General features: G+C 37.5%; 1 protein-coding gene across 1 annotated transcript in view; it reads right to left on the reverse strand.

Moving 5' to 3' along the window:
* The window catches only part of LOC127452993 (integrin alpha-8-like), a 142,106-nt gene that overhangs the window by 7,551 nt on the left and 109,250 nt on the right, over positions 1-25,305 (reverse strand). Inside the window, exons 22-28 of the mRNA XM_051718944.1 lie at positions 16,925-17,004; positions 11,204-11,284; positions 10,698-10,803; positions 7,932-8,090; positions 6,757-6,870; positions 5,593-5,706; positions 3,284-3,385 (exon numbers count right to left, since the gene is read on the reverse strand). Coding sequence (XP_051574904.1) covers positions 3,284-3,385; positions 5,593-5,706; positions 6,757-6,870; positions 7,932-8,090; positions 10,698-10,803; positions 11,204-11,284; positions 16,925-17,004 — 756 coding nt within the window. The remainder of the gene's footprint in view (positions 1-3,283; positions 3,386-5,592; positions 5,707-6,756; positions 6,871-7,931; positions 8,091-10,697; positions 10,804-11,203; positions 11,285-16,924; positions 17,005-25,305) is intronic.

Genomic DNA, 25,305 nt, shown 5'->3' on the forward strand with positions numbered 1-25,305 from the left:
CCCCATGATTGTGTAGCCTAGTGAACCAAACTGAGAGACCATTTTGAAGGCTCAGGAAACCTTTGCAGGTGTTTTGAGTTGATTAGCTGATTGGCATGTCACCATATTCTAATTTTTTGAGATAGTGAATTGGTGGGTTTTTGTTAAATGTGAGCCAAAATCATCACAATTAAAAGAACCAAAGACTTAAACTACTTCAGTCTGTGTGCACTGAATTTATTTAATACACGAGTTTCACAATTTGAGTTGAATTACTGAAATAAATGAACTTTTCCACGACATTCTAATTTATTGAGATGCACCTGTATATGTTCCAGTGAGCAGGCAAAACACATTTCTTTTATTTCTTATGGGATTCATATTCAACTGTAGGTTATAACAGAATGGCACAATCATAAAACAAAACATGGCAACAAAGAAAAAAATTAAATGACCCCTGTTCAAAAGTCTGCATACCCTTAGTTCTTAATACTGTGTATTGCCCCCTTTAGCATCAATGACAGCGTGCAGTATTTTGTAATAGTTGTCTATGAGGCCCCAAATTCTTGCAGGTGGTATAGCTGCCCATTCGTCTTGGCAAAATGCCTCCAGGTCATGCAAAGTCTTTGGTCATCTTGCATGAACCGTACGTTTAAGATCTCCCCAGAGTGGCTTGATGATATTAAGGTCAGGAGACTGTGATGGCCACTCCAGAACCTTCACCTTTTTCTGCAGTAACCAATGGAGGGCCAACTTGGCCTTGTGCTTAGGGTCATTGTCGTGCTGGATATTCCAAGAGCGTCCCATGCGCAGCTTTCGTGCAGAAGAATGCAAATTGTCTGCCAGTATTTTCTGATAACATGCTGCATTCATCTTGCCATACATTTTCACAAGATTCCCGTGCCTTTATAGCTCACACACCCCCAAAACATCAGTGAGCCACCACCAGGCATCACAGTGGGGATAGTATTCTTTTCACTATAGGCCTTGTTGACCCCTCTCCAAACATAGCGCTTATGGTTGTGACGATTTTGGTCTTGTCACTCCAAATTACTGTGTGCCAGAAGCTGTGAGGCATGTCAAGGTGTTGTCGGGCATATTGTAACCGGGCTTTTTTGTGGGATTGGTGCAGTAAAGGCTTCTTTCTGGCAACTCGACCATGCAGCTCATATTTGTTCAAGTATTATCGTATTGTGCTCCTTGAAACAACCACACCGTCTTTTTCCAGAGCAGCCTGTATTTCTCCTGAGGTTACCTGTGGGTTTTTCTTTGTATCCTGAACAATTCTTCTGGCAGTTGTGGCTGAAATCTTTCTTGGTCTACCTGACCTTGGCTTGGTATCAAGAGATCCACGAATTTTCCACTTCTTAATAAGTGATTGAACAGTACTGACTGGCATTTTCAAGGCTTTGGATATCTTTTTATATCTTTTTCCATCTTTATGAAGTTCCATTACCGTGTTACACAGGTCTTTTGACAGTTCTTTTCTGCTCCCCATGGCTCAGTATCTAGCCTGCTCAGTGCATTCACGTGATAGCTAACAAACTCATTTACTATTTATACACAGACACTAATTGCAATTTAAAAAGCCACATGTGTGGGAAATGAACCTTTAATTGCCATTTAAACCTGTGTGTGTCACCTTGGGTGTCTGTAACAAGGCCAAACATTCAAGGGTATGTAAACTTTTGATCAGGGACATTTGGGTGAATTCTGTTATTATTATTATTTAAAAAGGAGCCAAACAACTATGTGATAATAAATGGCTTCATATGATCACTATCCTTAAATAAAGACAGTTTTTTTGCATGATCAGTCATATTTTCAAAATCAATGCCAAAATTTCATAATTTCTGCCAGGGTATGCAAATTTTTGAGCACAACTGTACTTACCTAATTGCATGTATCAGAATTATTTTGCAATAAGTGTAAAATATATTGTTTCAGTACTTATAATCAACAACCTAAAATCAATAGTTGATGTATTTCCATCGTTTTTTATTAAATTACATCATTCGCAGTGCTTCATAGGATTGTAGTTTGTACCCTCGTGAAATACGGTAAGTACACAGCCTTGTACCTTTGTCTTTTTGTCCGATTTTCAAATACTTTATTACCTCAAAACAAAGTTTGTGGTGTTGTGATTCACCTCAGAGATGGTTGGTTTGGTTCATGGCTTACAACTCTTTTGTTGAGGATTTTATGAAAAGACTATGGAAAAAAAGAATGGGAAAAATACTTCCTGAACCCAGACGCTGAATAAGTGGGCAGGGCACTGTTGCGCTCTATACTGAAACAAGGTACCCAGAGATGACACAGGCAAGATTTTGTCTCTTTTTTTAATCTTTAAAGAAATCTTGTGAAGTGTATGCTATTGATTTAAGCCCTCCTTCCCAAACAAACATGTATAGCATCAGCAAGGACATCTGCATTTTCTGAGGTAAATTAAAACAAATACCTTAACATTAATTTATGTATTGATTCAGGTCATAACAGAGGCGATGGTAAAGAGTTCACAGTGCCACAGTGTGTTGTGGACATGTTTGTTCACTAACACTAATGTTATCAGTTGTGCAGTCACTATCAAATGATGCTTTTCTTTTTTTATGTGAATATGTTATTTGCCTTAATTCTGCTTCACAGTCTCAAAGTTTTTAACAAACCCAGTCTCATGAGAAGTCATTATAATAGTGCAAGGTGGCGAAATAGTAAGAAATCATATACATTGGCTCATACAAAAACTTACGACTTTTACTTGCAAACTAACAAAGCAATGAATTATATTATCACAATGTTTCCTAAGTTTAACTCCTTACCCAAACCTTAAACCTAACCATGATTTTAATAGAAAAATCAATGTTGTATAGAATGGATGAAAGAAGATGTGAACAATAAGAATAATAATAACACCACATAAAAATAATATCTAATCAGTTAATCAGAATAATAATAAAAATAATAATAATAATAATAATAACAATAACAATAATAAAAACGCTGTTTACGGAAATCTGCAAAGTTTACCAGAGTGAGGAACGGTAACTACTCCCCTCTCTACTCCCTTCTAAATAAGAAACAGTGTCAAATTAGTATTTTGAATTTACTTGCATGCTCCAAACTGCCCCATAATCTCCCTTACCTTTCTTATTGAAGCTAAACAGACAGAGCACAGCAGTGTTTACTCTAGCTTTACCCCTAGTCATGATTTTGTCACTATTTTATTGCTCTGATCCACATGGTTTCTTTTGCCTTTTCGGTACTGTTTTTTACTTTTTGCAGTCTGCACATAAACCAGATTACTCACTGATTTGCTCTGTTGTGGGAGTGTATGGACATTGATCCGGTAAGGCATGGGCATCACTTGGAAGGACACTGTAGAGTTTAGCGTGTAGTGGTCATTCCGTCTCTGTGAGAGGAAAGCTTTGGATTAGCGTAAATACAACACACATGGAAACATTCCGGAAAGCACAGGATAGAGGCCAGCCCCTCACTGAATAGGAAAACTGTCAGATTAACATTAACAGGACGCACATGGCAGTTTTCGACAGGGTGCTGTGTTGTAATGGCTTCAGCATGGATGAGGCTTAGAGAGGAGCAGTGGTCAAAAAAGCAGCAAAACAAAAACTTAAAACACTTCTTTAAACTACGATCATGGTGTAACACACACATGCACGAAGCACTGCTGTCCTTCAGAATCACACATATGTACCTGCTCTCATACAACAATATTTTCCATAAATATTTAAATACTGTTTTTTCTAAAATATTATAAAAAACATACATAAAAATTGTCACACTAATAATTTAGTGAAAAATTTTGAGTGATGATGCAAACAAATCGCTAAAGTTTTTAATGAAATCATTGAAAAGGACAGTTTTAACTGATTCAAGGAAATGAAACAAACTTAACTCAAAGAGCACTTTTGCTAATAAATTATAAACGAGATCTGCTATTAAAACATGCTGTCATACTTGCAATTACAGGGAGGGATTGCAGAACTAATCAAAAGCGCATTATTTAGGAAAATTAATGGCCAAATAAAAAGCACATTAAATTAAATGTGATGTTCACGATGGAGCTTACTTTTGTCTGGTTACTGTGAACATTTCTCAGGAGATGAGATGAAAGGCATTGCATTCTGACGAGATCAGGGTGAAATTCTGCTCTGAACAACACTGGAATTGTGCTGATGTTGTCATCTCCTCTGACACCCCCTTAACACCTGAGTGTGAGTTAAACACTTGTGTTCAGAGAGGGAAGAGTGACCATGAACTCTACATTGTTAGGACACTTCCATTTTAAAAGAGTGGAGAGAAGATACTAAAGGTGTGTTTACACTAGGGCTGTGCGTTATACTGAATGTTCATGATTTTGCTAGCAATATAAAAGTAAGCAACATCGTGAACATCACATTCAACTTAATGTGCTTTTTATTTGGCCATTAAGTTCTGCGATCCCTCCCTGTAATTGCAAGCTTGACAGCATGTTTTAATAGCGGCTCTAATTTATAATTTATTAGCAAAAATGCTCTTAGAGTTAGTAAGTTTGTTTCATTTCCATGAATCAGTTAAAACTGTCCTTTTCAATAATTGAATTCAAAACTCTGATTTAGCGATTTGTTTACATAATCACTCAAAATGTTTCTCTAAATTATCAGCAAGGCATTTTTTATGTATGTTTTCTTAATATGTTAGAAAATACAGCATATGCATAATTATGGGAAATATTGCTGTTTATTACTATGTATTGTTATGTTGGTACATATAAATGAAAATTATTTAATCTCATTCTTCCTTGAGTTCATTTAGTAAAAAAACAGTGTAAACAAAAAAAAGGCCTTTATTATCTTAAACCAGATTTTTACTGTATTTTGTTCCTACATTTGATCATCACTTGTCAACTATAGGAAAAACACCCTCTACAGCAATTTCAGGCCAAATACATCAATATCAAGATATGAATGGAATATCATCAAACGGAACAATATCGCGATATGCATTTGCATGAAGTTGAACCTCTGCTCTACTGTGTTGCACTGCCAACAGTCTCTGTTGCTCATTTAATCTCGAATCGCCAATTCCAGTCACTTTGTTGCTGCAAATCACTGTCAGTGTAAACACCGCTTAAAATGAGCCTTTGATCATACAGTGATTTAAGGAGTGAAAATCACCTCAGCATAAAGCTGGACTTTACAAGGATGCCATCAAGATAACATCTAACACTGTTAGATGTGACAGTTTCATAAGCAGATGAAATGGATATTTGTGGACTAGTTTCCATGCTGTACCCTTCTCTGCGATTACATATACAGTATTCCTGTATACTGTATGTACCAGCATATGTTGTGTTTTGGATGCTGTTTTTTTTCAGCAGGCCTCATAACTAGGTTAACTGGCAAGATTTTCTTGATCAACCAGCATCAGAACATGCTTCAGCATCTGAGTTTTGCTGGTCCACCACCAGCTAGACCATCACCAGTTCTAACCAGCAAAAACCAGCCTAGGTCAGCGTGGAAGTTTATGCTGGTCTCAGCTGGTGTTTTCATCAGTGACCAAATACAAGAAAGAAAGAAAAAAGAAAGAAAGAAAGAGAAGAAATGTTGGAGAGAATACCTGCAAGAAAGTGTGAGCCCAGAGTCGAGATCGAAACTTGATCACTGCACTTTGCCCTCGATCCAACCGATCTACTAAGCACTCCACCATCAGGCAATCAATGTTAGAGCAGTTCTACACACAAATACACAAGAGAAAGTTAGAAAATAAAAGAAACAGCTGGACTCTTTTATATTCTCTATAGAAACACAAACTCATTAAAGTAAAGTTCTGGTATAAATGAACTCTAATAACAGCATAAAAGGTCCTCTTGTGTCCTCTAACAAAATTGATTCAAAAGATTTGCTGTGTGCTTCAGTGAAAGGCCCACACTTGTAAACAGGTTTGATTGTAAGTCACTTTTTTTTTTAAGTTGTCATATTTAAAGAGATGAGTGATGGTGTGTACAAATGTGAAAACTATACCAACTGTTTGTGCATGTATAAAGGACATGACCTCTGCCCTATCATATCTCTTTCCCTGAGGTGTGATGGACAGTTATCAAGACCAGCTGGTCCATTCACACAGACACAGACACAGACACAGACACAGACACACACACACATACACATACACACACACATACATGTTGGTGCAGCTATCCTTATGAGGACTCTCCATAAACATAATGATTTTTATAGTGTACAAACTATAGATTCTATCCCCTAACCCTAACCCTACCCCTAAACCTAACCCTCACAAAACACTTTCTGTATTTTTACATTTTCAAAAAAACATTGTTTAGTATGTTTGTTAAGCGATTTGAATTATGGGGACACTAGAAATGTCCTTATAAAACACATTTATAATACCCTTGTAATTACCAGTTTGTAACCTCAAAAAATGTCGTCGTAAATCACCCAAAACCACCCACCCACCCACCCACACACACACACATACACACACACACACACACTCACACACTCCCCTTAAAGAGGCGGTTCAAGAGAGAGACAATAAGCATAATATGAATGACCTGTTATGAGATTTACAGTTTAACTCACCCTTTGAGGTCAACATAGACCCCATAACACATGTCAAGATCAACTTAAGAGTCTATCTGTCACATCTACGAGACTGTTCCCACAGGGTGTGCAGCCATTCCTTTCAGGTGATTTATGTGTGTGTTTGTGGGTACTGGTGGTGGTTTATGAGTTTGCGTAAAATGTGTGTATGCGTGTGTACCAGTGTTTTGCTACTGTAGCTCTGGGCTGTAGTAACAGATCGTCTATGGCGAGTCGGACCACTGCTGTTCCTCAAGAAGCCCAATAACTCAGGAGTGTCCTGTAAAGTCGAGGTCTGTATGTTTGTGATGGAAAGAAAATTGATTTTAGATGAAACCAGATCTGTTTATACACAAAGTAACTGCCATTAGTCCTTTTAAAATGTTGTGTAAATAATTTAGTCTGACTAAAATCATTATTTGGCAAAAGTCCGATTTTTGCAAAGTCGCACTAAAAGAAGTAGATAAAGCGATTGACGCTTGGCTACATCCAAATGTAACCATGTTAATCTGACCACAATTGGTCTAGCCATTGTGTGGATGCATGCTTCGAAAGACAGGTGACGCACAACGTGTATTTATCCCAGATTATTTTATTGTCCTTCCTTCAAATATTCAATAACACATTGAGTCATTTATACCTGGACAGACAGATAAAGAATGTAGCATGACTACGCAAAAACCTGCTGTAGCTTGATTAAAACTGTGCAGGTAAAAATACTGAGAGACAGAGAGAAAGACAGAGAGCAAGAGCTCTGGACCAAAGCACTGATTTAGCATTACTCTCTTCTCAGAAAGTTCACAGGAAAAGAGCTCCAATATCAGTCCAGGTGGTTAAAATTCTGAACTCAGCATGAGTACGGCTCAGTTACAATGCACAGAGACTTAAAAATGAAAATGTAGTGATGCTTTATAATGACTGCATGTGACTCTGCACTCACAGTTTTTCATTTTATTTGAGGCTCATTAGGAAAAAAGCATAGAAACCTGAGATTTATGACTTCAAGAGAGTCAAAGAGATGTGACGCAGAATAACAAAGAAACATGAATGTAAGTAACTGGCTTTTTGTGTGTATAAGAAAAGATCTTAAAGAGGGCAAAGATGGGACAGAGACAGAGTGCATGCCAGGGGGTCAGCTCCATTGAAGCAGAGTTTAAAAAAAGAGTTGATGTGTGTTGCAGCTGTATGTAGTTTGGAGACTGAGGGGTCAGAGAGAGCATCTGGGCTCAGCTGCATTAAGAAAGATAGTCTGACCTTGGCTGTCTTCAATGATTGCACCCTCAGGGAGAAAGAATGAAAGAGAAGAATAGAGAGATAGACTGTGTTTGTAAGTATGTGTGTGCCTGTTTGTGTTACCTCTAACTCCAGCGGGTTGAGAGAGCCATTGACGGTACAGTGAACAGGCCCATCAGTGATAATCTGAAGGGCATAGAGGAGGTGTTCTTCACGGTACTGACTGGGCCAGCCCAACTCTAACACAGTCCTGCTTATTGAACTTGGACCCTTATTATGTAACTAGGACAGAGTAATGAGAGACAAAATTAACTGGTTAGAAACAGAATCAATGTGAACTGAATCAAACTTAATTTTTGTTGTTGTTGTTCACTGATGAAAATGTATCATAGTTCTTACTGAAAATTTAAATTAGTAGTTAATCTAAAAATGAAAATTCTGTTATCATTTACTTTGTACTGAATTGACAAGAATGACCAGGACATTCTTTTAAAATGTCTTCTTTTGTGTTCCACAGAAGAAAAAAGTCACACGGGTTTGAAACGACAAGATGGTTGAGTAAATCATGACATCTTGGGTGAGCTATCTCTTTAACTGTGGTATTTGTATGAGGAAGACCATAGTAACCACAAGTAAAACCATGGATGGCTTCTTATGGTTAGATTAATGTAACTATGGTTATAGACCATTTCAAGGATGTAAACAATAACAAAGGAATAAGAATGCTACTGGCCTGGGAGCAATCCTGGTCTCTTTACCGGATCCTTTGAATAAGAGGCTGAGTCAACATACTTTCTGAAAGAACATCAAACGTTTACCTGAAGTGACTTATCCAGACGTGTTGTTGATACTGAGTGCATCTACGCGAGAGAGGCGAAGAAAGTGTATCGTAGTGTAGATGCTCACAATTATTTCCTGAGCGGAGAGATCAGGAATATTGGATCAATCCTATTATAATCAATGAAGCCATTCAATAAAGCTGTCTGCATGACCTGCGGAGAAGGTGAGGATTTCTTTTTTGTGTTACTAATTTGTAAGTCGTTTTGGATAAAAGAGTCTGCTAAATGTAATAGTAAATTACTTGTGCAGCTTCATTCATTATAATGGTAGTAATAGTCCCCTTTAGGGCTCTACCTCTCAAACGTACAATTTGTGAGCATAAGTGTTGTTCACCTACCAGAGATAAGATGTGTGCTACAGTTTTTAGTGCTGCATGTATCCAGCTGCCTCGCTTCACTGCAGAGGTTCATGCGTCTATTTGTGGTTGTCTTTCGAAGATCTAAACACTTTAATTTCTGCTAGTTCCAGGCATCCAGGGAGCATCCAGTCACTGAACAACATGGTCCACATTTTAATAATGACATTTTATAATGTTAGTAATGCTAATCGCGTTAAAGCCACTAAGTATGAAGCGCCTCCCGCAGTTGTTTTGAACAAGGATGACAACTAGTAGGAAATGTTCAAGGAACAAACCAATTTAAACTGATGAATAGTCCTTGAAATGGTCTATATGGTCAGGCTGGGAGACAAGCTGGCCGACAGGCTAAACCAGCCTAGCATGAGCCTGACCATGCTGGGAGATCAACTAGACTAGCTAAAGACCAGCTTAGCCAGGCTATGAGACCATCTTAAGCCAGCTAAGACTAGCCTACCCCAGCTAGAACCAACAAACCAGCCAAGGCTGGTTTAAGTTTATTTATTTTTTCAGTGAGGCAACAAATCATTGCATTTGTTAAGAAAAAAATAGTTGCCTACAAACATTTAGAAATTAATAAGACTCGCTCACTCTCTTAACAATTATTTAATATCAATCTATAATTTCTGTCAAAATACCAGTTACTGCAGTAAGTGAAACTATACAGTAGTAAAACTATTGTACATGTTCAGAAGGATTTGTTGTTGTTACCAAATACATTTAAATATGAATCTACTAGTTTTTATTCAGTATAGAAGAATTTACATGAACTATATTGCAATTTGCATTGCATAATTGTTTTATTTTTTTAAATGAGTCACTCTGGGCTAACATTAGTATTAGCATTAGCATTTGAGTTAAACATGGCAGAGCTAAAGCTGCTTCTAACACAAACCATCTGTACAGCGTCTGGCCAACATTACAGCCAAATAAAAAATGAATAGCCTCAGGACTGATGGCATTTAGTGAGGCCCTCTCATAGCAAAATGAGGTCAACAGACTTCACAAAAACAAACAACAAATAAATACGTTTATAGAAGTTGGTTTTTGAAAGCTGAGCTGAAGTTTTGTTTGGTTAGAATATTTCTTAAAGATTAGTATTTCATTTTATTCATGGAGAGTTGATCAAGTCTTTAAAAAATAATGCTACATCTTTCAGACAACAATGGAATAAAATCACTTTCACTCTCCGTGTTCACTGTGTGTTACAAATCAGTTCTGCTGTTTGTCACCAGTGACAAATTTTGGCATGGCTAGTATATCTGTTTTACCATATTTAATTTTGTGTTTACTATGGTTTTAACAAAATATCATAGTGATACTATGGTATAGTAAAACCATGATTAATTATTGTAAAGGAAGGTTAGGGTTAGGTTTAGGGAAAGAGGCTGGTGTAGAGTTTCTCTGGGACTCTAAATAAACAACACAATAAACACACTGCAGTGATGCCCCTTTAGGGTGCAAATAGTATCTGGCACTATTAGCACCGGGGTGCAAATAGCATATATCTTTATTTGCACCAGGATTTAAATAGCATATGCTAGTCTTACCAGCACTTTTACACACTCTCTTCTTCTAATGTGGTTGAATAAGGCTCTCAAAGTTTATTTAAACTCCAGTCATGTTTTGTATTCGTGTATGTGTGTGCAGCATGTGTACGTGTGTGCAGCAGGTGTATGTCTGTTTAGCCGCACCTCATATATGTGTTGAACCTGAGGGCCAACGTCATCTTCTCTTACAGGTTTCTCTTTAGGTTTCCATCGAGGGAAAGGCAGAACAACCTGAGCTGGATGAGACACACTGAGATAAAAAAAGGGGGGGGGGGTGTCATTATGTACAGTCGCTGTCAAGGCAATATATATTTCATGTATAAATATTAAACAAATAAACAGAAAACATATTTGTAATCAGCCCTTTCTCCACACTTTTGACTGAGAAAAAGCAGTAAGAGTGAACACTTTGGTCATTAGCCCTGTTCCACCCTGGTTCTTGCCTAATATATTGCCCACATCCCCATTCGCAGAGTTTTGTTATTATTTTCCATCATGTGCCTTCTGCATCTCCTCCGCATTACGGCACAATGATATTTAAAATGAACTTAAAAAATAGTAGTCTGGGTTCTTGGACTGGGACCTTTTCCATTAATTCTCCATTCAATGAGACAAAAAGAGACATACTGTATGTAAAGACAGAAACCCACCCTCTGATCTCCACCTCTGCTCTTGCTGTGACGCTCAGAGTTAAATTCACTGGGATGCTTTTCGAGTTGTCCTTATTGGAGCTGTTCAGGAAAAAAACAAAAAACATATAAAGTTTGCATAAAGTGATAGCTATAAATAAATTCCTGGATGTGTGAATATGTAAGTAACATTCAAATTTCAGTGTTTCTGATACATATTGCTCTTGTATCAGAATCACTACACTGCTGTGCTGCCCCATTTTTACGTGCAGCATTTCAGCGCAAAAACCTGCGCCTTACTCACTAACCATGCAAGTAATTCACGCAATTACGCAATTCACCTTAACCAGTTGCTAAATGTGCTGAAATAGTGCTACATTGTGAGTTTATAAATTATGTCATTGTTATTCTTTTCAGTACAAACACGGCTCCTTTTTTATGTAAATTGGACATGTTATAGTGTGTACTTTATTAATTTATTTATTTGCATGCCTCAATTAATGTTACACTATTACCACCTGCGAAAAGCAGTCGATAAGAGGAATTTAAAATGTTTCTATTGATCATGGCAGCAGTTATACATCAAATTATAATACATTGAAGGAGAAGAGCATAATAACTGGACATAAGACGCACGTAGTCAAGAGCACTTTCTGGGGCAGATTCACTAAACAGTTGCAGCACTTTTGCGTGTGGTATTTCAGCGCAAAACCTACGTCTTATTCACTAACTACCTGCGCAATCTATTTTAGCAGGAGCAATCAGCACTGAAATTATGCTGTGTTGAGTATTTAAACGAAGTCATTGTCATTCCTTTCCGTGCAAACACATCTTCTTTCTATGTAAATTAGACTCACTGTAGATTGTGCTTCATTCACAAAAATTGCCTGGCGCAATTTAGATCACGCTATTACCGCCAAATGTATGTAGGTGGTAAAATGAATTTTATTTAAAAGAGATGTTTGTGAACATTTTCAAACGATCATATCAGCAGTGATTCGTCAAATAATCATCAAATGATTGTGCGTTACAACCTGGCATCCAGATGCGTGGTTTCGTCAAGCGCACATTCTGAAGGATTAAGAGATGATCCAGGTGTCTGGATCATGATGTACAGTCCTGGCATGGTGTGTCAAATACAGTGGTCAGCAGCATCCTCTGCTATATAGCGCTTAGAATTGGACCGCAAGATCAGAATTGCGCATGCAAATTGCATTCAGCAGCTAATTTTGTGGCCACATTTGTGCCATTACCTTTTCCTGTGCTTAAACAATGCAGACAGTGTGTGCAAATAAATGCCATCATCAGTGGGCGCAATTCATTCCAAGTGAATTCCCCCTTCAGTGTCTCAGACTACTGAACAACTCCATGTGTGAGCCTGAGGCAGGGAGTGTCTGTGTTCTGGGAGTGTGGCTGTCCTCTAAGAATGGGATGAAGCAAGGATGGACAAGGAACAATACTCCTTTCAGCTGAGTGTGTCCTCGTTCCAGGTTTCCCCAAGTCAACTGTTTCGCCGGTCATTGTGCAGTGAAAACCACAGAATCAACAAACTCGCTGACACAAAAGACTACCCCACTGCCTCTTTCATATTTCATAACAATGAATACAAATACTAAAACAGTGTTTTTCACTCAAAGATTGACACACATAGTCACAGAGAAAGACATGAGCTTGGTGAAACAAACATGATCACTTGTGAGAATACCCTGAAAGAATTTGGTGCACACCATTTATCAGGTACTAGAAATTGCAAAAGATTTAAACAAATTAAAGTACCTGAATAAATGGCAGATTACAAGATGCAATATGTACAGTATGAACAATAACAAGAGGGATCCAGGCCAGGCCCTAGTCATTTCACAGTTAGACTACTGCAACTTCCTTGATGGATTACCAGCAAAAGTACCCCCTGTGAGCATCTTAAAAAAAATAAAAAATAAATAAAAAACAAGAAAGATTTTGCACAAGTTTTCTTTTACCACATCTCTCGTTTTTTTCTCTCATGTTTTACATCTTCACTAGCTGCCAGTATCTGATAGAATTCAGGTCATGTTCCTGGTTTACACTGATATCACTGGCCCTTACTGTCTTTAATCCTTTTACTAAACTCTCAATAACCATGTAAATACTCTAACATCTGACTCCCCAGCCACATGCAGACAAAGCATCAAGACGCACCTAATCAATATTTACTTACTCTACATCTCACTCTGACCTCACATACAGTATAAAAACTAATTATTGCAAAACTTTAAAAGTAATCTTTATGTGCTTCTTGTCTAGACTCTGTGTAATAGTTTGGTGGCAAAATGATTAGAATGTATTTGCAATGCTTGTGGTCTTCTTCTTTGCATGAAAGACTAAGCTTCCCTGCTGAAAAGACCAGTTTAGACCAACATGAATTTCTAAGCTGGTTCCAGATGGTTAATAATGGTTTGGTGCTAGCTATGCAAAACTTAGTTGGTGAAGCAGGATGACCAGCATGGTGTTTCAGATGAAGCTGGCTGACCACAGAAGCGCTGCTGGTCAAGCTAGTCAAGAAGCCTATTTGGAACACCTGCATACTAGCAGTCCATGCTGGTGACCTGCATCCAAAACACAACATATCCAGGTGACCATCAATGCCGGTCATTTCAGCAGGGTTAGTAACTGCCCTGTAATGTAAAATTCCAGTCCTTGAATTTTCTACTGCCAAGCACTTTGTATGTTGCTGGTAAGCAGCTGAAAAAACATAAATGTAAAAATCTTTATAATAATTCTAGGAAGGACTGAGCCAAGAAGAGGAAGTAGAGGGTGTATGCACAAAAAGTTGCACAAATGAAGTCTGACAATTGTAACTTTGATCTTCTGGAATAACTGGGGCTGGCCTAAAATTATATACAGTATTTACTATATGTTATAAAATTCACAGTGTCACCGAACAGAAGACTGCACAATTTTTTAACCCCTATAAGATTTTGTTTCATCTATTCAGGTCTCAGATCTTATTAAATACTAAATCATGAATGAATTTTTTTATATACCTGATTCCAGCTCCTACATTTCTATTCTGAGAGAAACAGAATCCAAGTAATACATTTCAAATTGAACAGAGCAAAAGTTTTGATCATTTTAAACAATCATGGTGAGGACTTTCCTTAGACTTCTATTGTTTTTATAATAAGATAAGATTTTCTATTACTCTGACGCTACTCCTAAACATAAACCTCACAACAACTTTTCTGCATTATTAAGATTTTCATTAAGACACTATTTAATAGTTTGTTCCCCACAATGTAGACACACAATGTGATTTTTAAGTTTAACTATCCTTGTGAGGTCCCCACAATGTAGGCAAAACATGACCCACACACACACACACCGATTAACATTTGCTCAGACATCCAAATACACACTGTGTATGAATACACACTGATGAAACTTGACTTGAAAGACAAAGAGCTCTACTTTCATGACCGTGCTAGGCGCAGCACTACGAGTGATGGCCAAATGCTGCATCTTATCCAATTTTCGTGAGAGTGCTAATTCAAAGCACAATTTTCGAACCATTGCAATTCACAAGTGTGCATCAGTGCATGGGAGTGCTTGTGCTATCTGTGGCCGTATGCGTGAAACTGTGGATGTATTGTATGTTAATGAGGTGGCACAAATCACAATTTGCTATTTTCCTTAGAAATAGGTCATTGCGCTAAGACGTCTGAAAAACACCTCTATTTTCGATGCAAAGTCTAAACTCAGTCAGTGCACTTGCAGTTTGGGGATCCCACCGGCAGATGAAGCTATTGATCACTTTTAACACAAAGCCATGATTTGTGTGTCAGACCAATAATGAATTATACCTACATTCTCTAAAATTTAACAGAGCCAACATATAATTAATCCTGACAAGCTCCACATTTTCTAAGCATATCTAAAGAACTTGTCACTGTCATATAGATATGCTTGACATTCAACAAGGATTCATTAATTATGCAAAAGAACGCAAGACACAAATGTTCCATATTTCTATTCTGCTAATGAACTGAATAAAGCCCATTTACACTGCCAACTTCTTATGAATGTGCTGTCTTCATTTATATTGACGTTGCTTGACAGGAAATGGAATATATAATAGGACGCAGATGACGCAATAACTGGAGACGATCCTCAGAATTAAATTGCACTAGACCAAACCCAATCACACTGTGCATGCGCTTAACGTATACTTGCATGAAAATACCAAAACTTCATGGCCATGTCCACTGACTTTGCACATATGACGTATTGCATAGCACATCTTTGTTGCTGCATGACACCTAGATTCTATCTATAACTGTATCTTTAGCTTTCTCTCTGCCTTCTTTGTCTCTCACTCTTATTGAGGCTAACATTAGTCATCAGAAAAATTTTCTATTCTCAAGAGATCCCTTTCCCTCTTGCACACACACACACACACACACACACACACACACACACACACACACACACACACACACACACACACACACAGACACACACAGACACACACAGACACACACAGACACACACACGCACACACACACACACACACACGTAGACTCACTCCCCTGTTTGACCCGACCTTGCTCTGAGTTATGGAAAGACTTTAGGGTTCAGTGATTAAACCTTCAGGGAAATATCCCCTCCTCTTTCAAACACCAAACTGCTCCTCAGAGCCACCTGGCAGTCACCTTAACATCCCAAAACTAACATGTTCACATTAAAATCACCTCCTGTGTATGTGTGAGTAACATCACAGTGAGACGTGTTATTCTAATAAATACTCTTCACCCCTGTCTTTAACAGAACATGGCCAAGGACATGCAGACTAAGTGGGGAGGTAACAGTGTGAATGAGATGGACTGTGTAAAGCAACCATGTGCTGTGTTTATCATAGGTCTGCTAAATGCATAATCAACGTTATGACAAAAAAAATATATATATTACCAAAAAAATTAAAAAAAAAAAATTAAAAAAATTAAGAGAAGCTATTTCAATGTGTACATTTAAAAATTGCAATTATTCTCCGACCACACCTACTACTGAAAAATGCAGTAACAACGCATTTTTGTCAATTAACAGTTGACAACTACAGTTAACAATTTAGTTAACTCGTAAACTATGATCTGACCTGTGACAGACAGGTTTAGCTCAGCTATACTCAGATTCAGAGAAAGCAGAGTGATTATAATCCACATTTGGCTGCACAATCAAAACTTTGAAGCCATTTTCAGTGTAGCGTAGTTACTACATATTGGCTTAGTAAGGCAGCATAGACAAACAGAGTTCCTTTAAGTATGCCATCTATTTTCTGTGACCAAAAACATACATTGATGTGTGACACACACCACTTATCGTGTTCACTTACTTACACACACACACACACACACACACACACACACACACATACTATAGAGTGGTGTGGTACAGAGGCCTTACTATGTATTACTAAGTAAGGTGCAGGACACTCTCACTACCACAAATAATGGCCAGTCATCATAAGCTTCTAAAATGCACTTACACAAATGTGTTGGTTCACTTTATAACTTTATGACCAGTGGGAACATAAGAACTTAGGTGCTGAAAATGACTTGGCTATCAATATACTGTATATGAAGCTGTATTTGTGAGTCAAAGTAATTAGCTGTGAGACTGTGTTATGCTTGCATTACACCAAAGACACTACTTGAAGATTTGTAATTATGACAAGACATGGAGTGAAAATAAGGGAGAAATTTACTGTACCTGTGTATCTGCAACGCAAAGCCAATTTTAGTGGGGGCATCTTCCAGCCTCTGTACTGAAAACCGTAAACCAACCGACAACTAAAGAGAGACAGAAAGATAGAGAGAGAGAGAGAGAGAGAGAGAGAGAGAGAGAGAGAGAGAGAGAGAGAGAAGAAAGGAAAAACATGAGCACATCAAAAGCTTAAGGGACATCTGTTAAGTGCTCAGTAAAACAGAACAGAGCTCTCCCCCACTGTCTAATATAAGAAAAAAACACAATTAACACTGTGCCATCTTACATGTTGGGAAGGAGGTCTGGACATTCTCACAGCTGTTATTCCCCTAACAAACAATACACAGTTACACATTCTTGCAGAATCAGTGTTAAACAATGTGAGTATATAGAATAGTCTAGATCAGAGGTATTCAATTAAAGTTCCATGAGGTCCGGTCTCTACATTTCCTTCCCAGCAAAGGCCTGGACAATAACTTACATGGTGTCAGTAGTCAATATACTGTAGCTATTAAAGGCATAAGGAATGCTTAATCAATTTTATGAAATAGTTATTATAAATTTATGAGTTGGCAGCAATAGTACTTTGTAAAATAAAAAATACAAAATCATAAAGTCAAAACAGTCTCTTCAAAATTAGGCAAGGATTATGACACTGGGGCCCCAGAGACAAAGCCAAAGTTGTGGGGTATGGGGAATATTCTACCAAAAGATTTAAATATTTCAATTAGTTTATCAACCAAGTGCACTTTGATATGAATATTAAAAGATCAATATCAACTGTTTGTTTTGATGCTGAATGACAGCAGTCCAGTATTTGTGTTTAAATATTTTTAGATACCAAATGGGCATAGCAGGCCTTGTGACTAAAGAAAGATACAGTTGAAGTCAGAAGTTTACATACACCTTAGCCAAATACATTTAAACTCAGTTTTTCACAATTCCTGACATTTAATTGTAGAAAACATTCCCTGTCTTAGGTCAGTTAGGATCACTACTTTATTTTAAGAATGTGAAATGTCAGAATAATAGTAGAGAGAATTATTTAATTCAGCTTTTGTTTCTTTCATCACATTCCCATTGGGTCAGAAGTTTTCTTGCACTTTGTTAGTATTTGGTAGCATTGCCTTTAAATTGTTTAACTTGGGTCAAACCTTTTGGGTAGCCTTTAGGTAGTCAGGTTTGTAGGCCTCCTTGCTCGAATGCAGTTTTTCAGTTCTGCCCACAAATTTCTATCAGACTGAGGTCAGGGCTTTGTGATGGCCACTCCAATACCTTGACTTTGTTGTCCTTAAGCCATTTTGCCACAACTTTGGAGGTATGCTTGGGGTCATTGTCCATTTGGAAGACCCATTTGCAACCAAGCTTTAACTTCATGGCTTATGTCATAAAATATTGCTTCAATATATCCACATAATTTTCCTTCCTCATGATGCCATCTATTTTGTGAAGTGCACCAGTCCCTCCTGCAGCAATGCACCCTCACAACATGATGCTGCCACCCCCATGCTTCACGGATAAGATGGTGTTCTTCTGCTTGCAAGACTCCAAACATAACGATGGTCATTATGGCCAAACAGTTTGAGCTTTGTTTCATTAGACCAGAGGACATTTCTCCAAAAAGTAAGATCTTTGTCCCCATGTGCACTTGCAAACTGTAGTCTGGCTTTTTTATGGCGGTTTTGGAGCAGTGGCTTCTTCTTTGCTGAGCAGCCTTTCAGGTTATGTCGATATAAGACTTGTTTTACTGTGGATATAGATACTTGTCTACCTGTTTCCTCCAGCAACTTCACAAGGTCCTTTGCTGTAGTTCTGTGATTGATTTGCACTTTTCGCACCAAACTACGTTCATCTCTATGAAACAGAATGCATCTCCTTCCTGAGCTATATGAAGGCTGCGTGGTCCCATGGTGTTTATACTTGCGTACTATTGTTTGTACAGATGAACGTGGTACCTTCAGGCATTTGGAAATTGCTTCCAAGAATGAACCAGACTTGTGGAGGTCCACAATTTTTTTCTGAGGTCTTGGCTGATTTCTTTTGATTTTTCCATGATGTCAAGCAAGCAGTCAAGCACTGAGTTTGAAGGTAAGCCTTAAAATACTTCCATAGGTACAATTCAGTACACCTCCTATCAGAAGCTAATTGGCTAATTGTCTAAAGGCTTGACCTCATTTTCTGGAATTTTCCAAGCTGCTTAAAGGCACAGTTAACTTAGTGTATGTAAACTTCTGACCCACTGGAATTGTGATATAGTTAATTAAAAGTGAAACAATCTGTCTGTAAACAATTGTTTGAAAAATTACTTGTGTCATGCACAAAGTAGATGTCTTAAACAACTTGCCAAAACTATAGTTTGCTTATATTAAGTCTGTGGAGTGGTTAAAAAATGAGTTTTAATGACTTCAACCTAAGTGTATGTAAACTTCTGACTTCAAATGTACGTTATGGGGGTTCAGGGGTACCCCCGAGAGAAAATTTGGAACATTTAAAATTTAGAGACAGTTTTTATATTTTCCTTAAAGTGAAACTCTACCAACAATAAACAATGTACATCACAATAGTAAAGCTTAAAATACTGTTAGCTAAAGTTAAGTAGGCCTATAAATGGAATATAAATATCAAATAATGGGAACATTCTTATGAGAACTCCACTACATTCCTAGTAATATCAAATTTCTAGTTGTTTTTTCTTTGCCATCTATGCCAGAGATGATGACATCTTTGATTCATTTTCACAAAAATAATCTGTTTGTGAAAGACTTTAAACATGCTGATTATTATAAAGGCAATTTAACGTAATTGTTTAAAGGCGCTCTGAAAGCACGTTGTCTTGTCACAAACCTGGTTTAGCTGAATGGTCTGATTCATTTCAGACACATGAATTTCACTTTGCTTTATTCTTGTTTTCTGCAGTGTGTTTTAGCAAAAGATGCCAGTATCTATATTGCTGCTCACTGTATTTTTCTGCTACGTAGGGATGATGTGATATCATACTGATGTGGTATCAAGAAGTTTTTTTTTAAACAAGTGATCTTATTATTTAGATTACATGAATATTAATGCATCTCATAAGCTTCGAAGTGGAAAAAAATAATTATATTAGCGAATTGTTGCTATTTTTTCTTCCGCTCATCTTCTCATAAACGCTGAAAATACATCTAGCAGTCAGACAGCACTCACCCTTTCAGTCATAGTGCTCGTTCAAAGAGGGAGCAATGCTTTCCTGAGGTAATGACAGAAAAACAGCATCTGGAGTTATTCACACTAAGTAATGACAAACCTAAACGTGACATGTATTATAATGGGCTTGTTTGACAATATGTCAATTCAAAGTTGTTAAAACATTGATAATGATCTTTAATAGTCATTAATAAATGATACCTTTATGAAAACTTCCCATGAATTTACTGTAGTAATATTGTATTAACCATGACTAGTAACCACAACTGTAGTGACCATGTTTTTTTTTCTTCTTTTTGGCAGTAACCAAGGTTTCACAATTAACCATGGTTTTACTACAGCATTACTGTAGTATCCATATGGTAACTTGGTTTTAGCAATAGTAACGATATAATAATATCTATGGTTATTTTGACGTTTTATATGTGGCTTATACCAACTAATTTTTAAAGGGTAAACAAAGCTGCCTAATAATTTTCTGTTTAGGCCCCAAAAAATTTAGTAATAATAAAGTTACTCATTTTATCCAAAGAATTCATAAAAATTCAATTTAATAGAGGTATCGGTATTGGTATCGATGTCGGCGATATTGGCCGAAAAGTACTTGGTATCGGATGGAAAAGAAAATAAGTGATATTGCCCATCCCTTCTGCTACGGCCTAATGTACGCGGTTGGATAGGACGCAGATCTCGTCACGAGACTAATTTGCATAAATGCACGCGATTGGATAGAACAGGGATCTCGTCACGTGACTAATTTGCATAAATGCACGCGATTGGTGTTTCTTCACCACTGCTAGAGACAGAGAAGGGCTGCATTCCATTTCAAAATTTTATCCCCTTCCCTCACAAACTTCACTCTGTATCATGGACTCGGATGTACACCACTGCTTAGTGTCCACTACTGGTGGAAGACGTGCAATGGGTTTAACTGGAACACCCTTAACTCTTGATCACTTGGAGCATGTTGAAGGCTGATGTCAATTTGTGGAATTATTTAATGATTTTTGCACCTGAAAAAACGTTTTCGGAGATTGATTTCAGAGGCTTATGCATAAATCTTGTATGTTTAATTTTTTTTTTTTCCATTAGAATGAATTATTAGAAAGGATTAATCAAGATTTACACAAACGAAAATGTTAACATAACAATGAACACATAGGCTATAACTGTGTAATAAACAGTTTAATGTAGCTACAAGTATTATGCTGTTAAATCTCAATATAACTTTTCTAAACTGCTTAATTGACCTAACTTCACTTCCATCAAACATTAGAGTTTTGTGGGCGTGGGGTTTATGAAGTACAATCTGCTGGCACATCACAATCGAGTTGCACTGTGGGATATGGAGCTGCCAGAAGCGTACGTGAGAGTAGACTCGCTCCCTCGGTCAAAATTGAGGGGTTGAGGGTCTGTCAACAGAAACTTCTCTCGCTCACTGAACGAAGTGGAACGGACCTCCAAAATGGTGGTGGGATTCCCCCGAGGGGAAGTGCTTAGGGGAGTTAGTGAGTGGATGTTAAAAGTGAAGTGGAATGCAGCCAGAGACTGTGCCGCACTTGGTAAATGGTGCCCAGTCGATCATGTTTGAAAGCTGTTTGAAATTAATTTATTGACTTCGATATTGTTAAGTTTGGTGCTGTTCAGTTCGTAGTGACCCTTTTCTGGGTCCGGACCACGGTCCGCCATTTGAGTATGACTGGTCTAGATTGAATATTGACAACATGATATTTACTAACAAGCAAGATCCCCCACCAGACATTTTTACATACATTCAAATGTAATTAAATTTCCCTCTAGTGCTACTGATAGTGAGTTGTGGAAGCAACCTCCAAGACACGGTTCTAGTCACGTGGGAAACAGAAAGTAAGTGTGTTAACATATACAATGGTGAGCGTGATTTTTGGAAGTTGCATCTTCACTTTAAAATTTCATTTTTACTCTACTGACGGTTAGGTTAAGGGTTGAGGTTTGGGTTGACTGTGTTTCATCATTTACACTAAAACTACAATTTGTTTTTGGCACCACTCTGAGGACATTTCACAGGGGGGGAATTTCAATTCAGTGTGATCAGTAATTGCAATTTGATCTTATGTACAGTAAACGTTTCAGTCAGCCATGAAAATACCCATGTCTTTGTGGAAATAAAGCCATCTTCACTGTAAAAAATCAGCTTACTAAAATGGAAAACTTAATTTTAACTGCTGTTAAAATAAACAGTGAAATCAAAGTGGTGCCAAGTTCATTGCATTTTTCAAACACTTTGAATTCAATTACTAATTAAAATTTCGAGTTGAAAATTTGGAAACTCATATTATCGAGTTAATTGGATTAAACAAAGATGTTGTCATAACATAATGATGATTTTTTTTAAGTGTTATCTACTTTACAATTTTTTTTTATTTTTCTGCTCTGCTAAAATACTTCTAAAAACAGGAATCTTCATTTGTAATCAAATAGTAAATCATCACTAATAATAATCTCTCTCTCTCTCTCTCTCTCACTATAACTGTGCCCATATGTTATAGTTCATTAATATAAGTCTGATAATGGCTGCTGGGATGGTTAATGAAGGCCAGTCCTTTAGCTAAAGGCTATGTGTTAACTCTGGAGCCCCATAAATGCATTTCCCCCAGCGGAAACTTTACTCACTACAAAGCCTCCTCATAACAGACGGGTGAGAGTAACAAGTGCTGTTAAACTTTAAAGAGGGAACCAGCCACGGAGCCTCTTTTTGTGGTCACACGTCCTTTTTAAATCCCACAGAGTTGGTAAATCACAAACGTCTCATGTTCAAAATGAAGACCATGTCTCCACAACTTAGTGCATATGTTTAGAAATGAGAACTTCATCTAAGATTGAGCTTTATATGGGCTGGTTCATATGTGTCTGTGGTAAAAGTAATCATCTAATTACACTAATGAGACAATAACTCTTAATCGAAAGTTTAAATGAAACTAAAAAAATAAATAAAAACATTGCAGTATACGACATGGGAAATTACTCAAAGTCTTCAAGTGAATTTGATTAACTATATTTCACAACATAAGAATGAAATGTTGGATGTTTTTTCCATTCGAAAGAGCACACATGAACATCAACAGTCTCACCATATGTGCAATGGCATTTACTCGGATGAACTACAGATTGAATAGCAAGGCTGAACAAAGGGAGTTAGAGAGATGAATCTAAAGCCAGAAAACATGACAGGAAGATGGTAAAAATGTATCTGATATAAAACAATGATGACACAAAACAAAGAACAATGCAAGCCACTCTTAGACTAGTGTCATCAGGAGGATACAGCTAGGAGATTCCCCAAACATCAGCCCACGTTGTAAATCCTTCTTTTCAAGGAGTTGTGGATAGAGACTAAAGCCACTGGCCAAAACGTATGATCGAATATCACCCTAATGAGACATTAGCTAAATGGAGTTAGTAAAACAAAAAAACTCATTTAAAGCTGTTCATTGTATAGATCGTGAAACTACTCTCTTCATTGAATAGCAGTGAGAGTAATAGATTGGGCGAGTCATGTCAGTTTTATATGAATTATGGCTCACAAATGAGATTTACACCTCTATTTTAATGCTATTCATGAACTTAACTCAACAATGCAGTATCATGTGGTGCATTGTAGAAAAACTATGTGAAATGAGGGGCTGCAAAATGTTTGCAGACATTTGCAGTTGCAGCATTGCTTGGCAACTGGAAACAGCCAACTACTGTATATTACTGTACTTGGTGGATGAACTGTTTATTCAGATTATTATTAATAGTAAACTGATCTGTTTCAGAGAGGCAGATATCCAGAGAGTTTGTTGTGCAGAGGAAGTTGGACCCTTTGAGGTAGTGTGACTAACATGTTTTCTGCAGATTGTTCATGTGACGGGTTATTTGTGATGAATGGGCTGCAACACATGCTTATAACTTATGTTTTATAAGCTATGAGAGCACAGAATGTGTTTGGAAAGTCCTGAAAAATAAAAAAGTTAAAAAAAAAAAAAAAAAAAACAACAACAAGAAAACACTTCTCGGGTTTGATCACAGACCACATGCTGATTCCATGTGTAGCAAAATTGTTTTGTGACGTCAATGACGTTGGTGTGTAAGCATTCTGTTAGTGTTTAACCAAATGTATTAGTGCTTGTGTAAGTGCTTGATAGGTTTCATAAAGGTGCACTCAGTAATTTTATCCACATTAAAAAAAGTTTTACTCCTTAAGAAATTAATTGTGATTTTGAAACATATGTATAAAATCATGATCACTCACATGAGATGAGGACTCTAGTCATATCAGCAACCTTATTAAAGCTGTTTTATTCTACATGGGGCAGGGGTGCCCTCATAGGGGCTGCCATTTTAGAATCACATGACAAGCTGAATACTACTCGCTTAATCTCAGTAACCATCTTGTTATTGGACACTTTCATTCATCGATTAAATTAATTATGGCTGATTATGATTATTGAATTTCTACAATGTCATCTGTAACTGAAAACTATTGATTTTGAATGATGCTACATCCACACCACTAAGTGTAACTGTAAGTCCAAGATGACACAAACAAAAAGTTACTGAGTGCACCTTTAATTTGCTTGTTGGGAATGCGACTATGTGTATGGGTGTGTGTGTTTGAGTGTGAGGTAGGGGATCAGTGGCCTTGTCACTCTCCTCTGCTGGTGCCTTGGTAATTTGGCCCATGCTGGTTAAAACCATGGAGGCTCCATGACGAAGCCTGTCACCATGACAACGTCCCCTCCTTCTCCTAAATCTGGAACATGTTAACAGGTCAGTCCTGGCTCTTACAGAGCCAAACAACTTCCCCTTCTCTTTCTGTTCACTTATCCTTTGCCTCTCCATCACTCTCTCACTTTACTCCTTCATTTGTTCACTCTCATTTCACCATCGCACATCTTCCATTTCCCATCTCCAGCCTCCTTGAACCTACACCTTGAATCACAATTCTCCCTTATGTCTCTTTTCATTCTCATGTATCTCTGCTGCTACATATTGTGTAGCCAAACGTACATTTTGGCTCTTAAAGGTTAAAGTGCATAATTTCTGTGCCACTAGCATCACCAAATGGAATTGCTAATATAATTATTGTTTTCATGTAGGTTTCCCAAATACTCCTCCCATCGGACATTGGTCAGACAAACAGATAGTCCCTTCACAAACTCATGCCATTGGTTGAACCAATG

The sequence above is a fragment of the Myxocyprinus asiaticus genome, chromosome 15, assembly GCF_019703515.2.
Source record: "Myxocyprinus asiaticus isolate MX2 ecotype Aquarium Trade chromosome 15, UBuf_Myxa_2, whole genome shotgun sequence".
NCBI lineage: Eukaryota > Metazoa > Chordata > Actinopteri > Cypriniformes > Catostomidae > Myxocyprinus > Myxocyprinus asiaticus.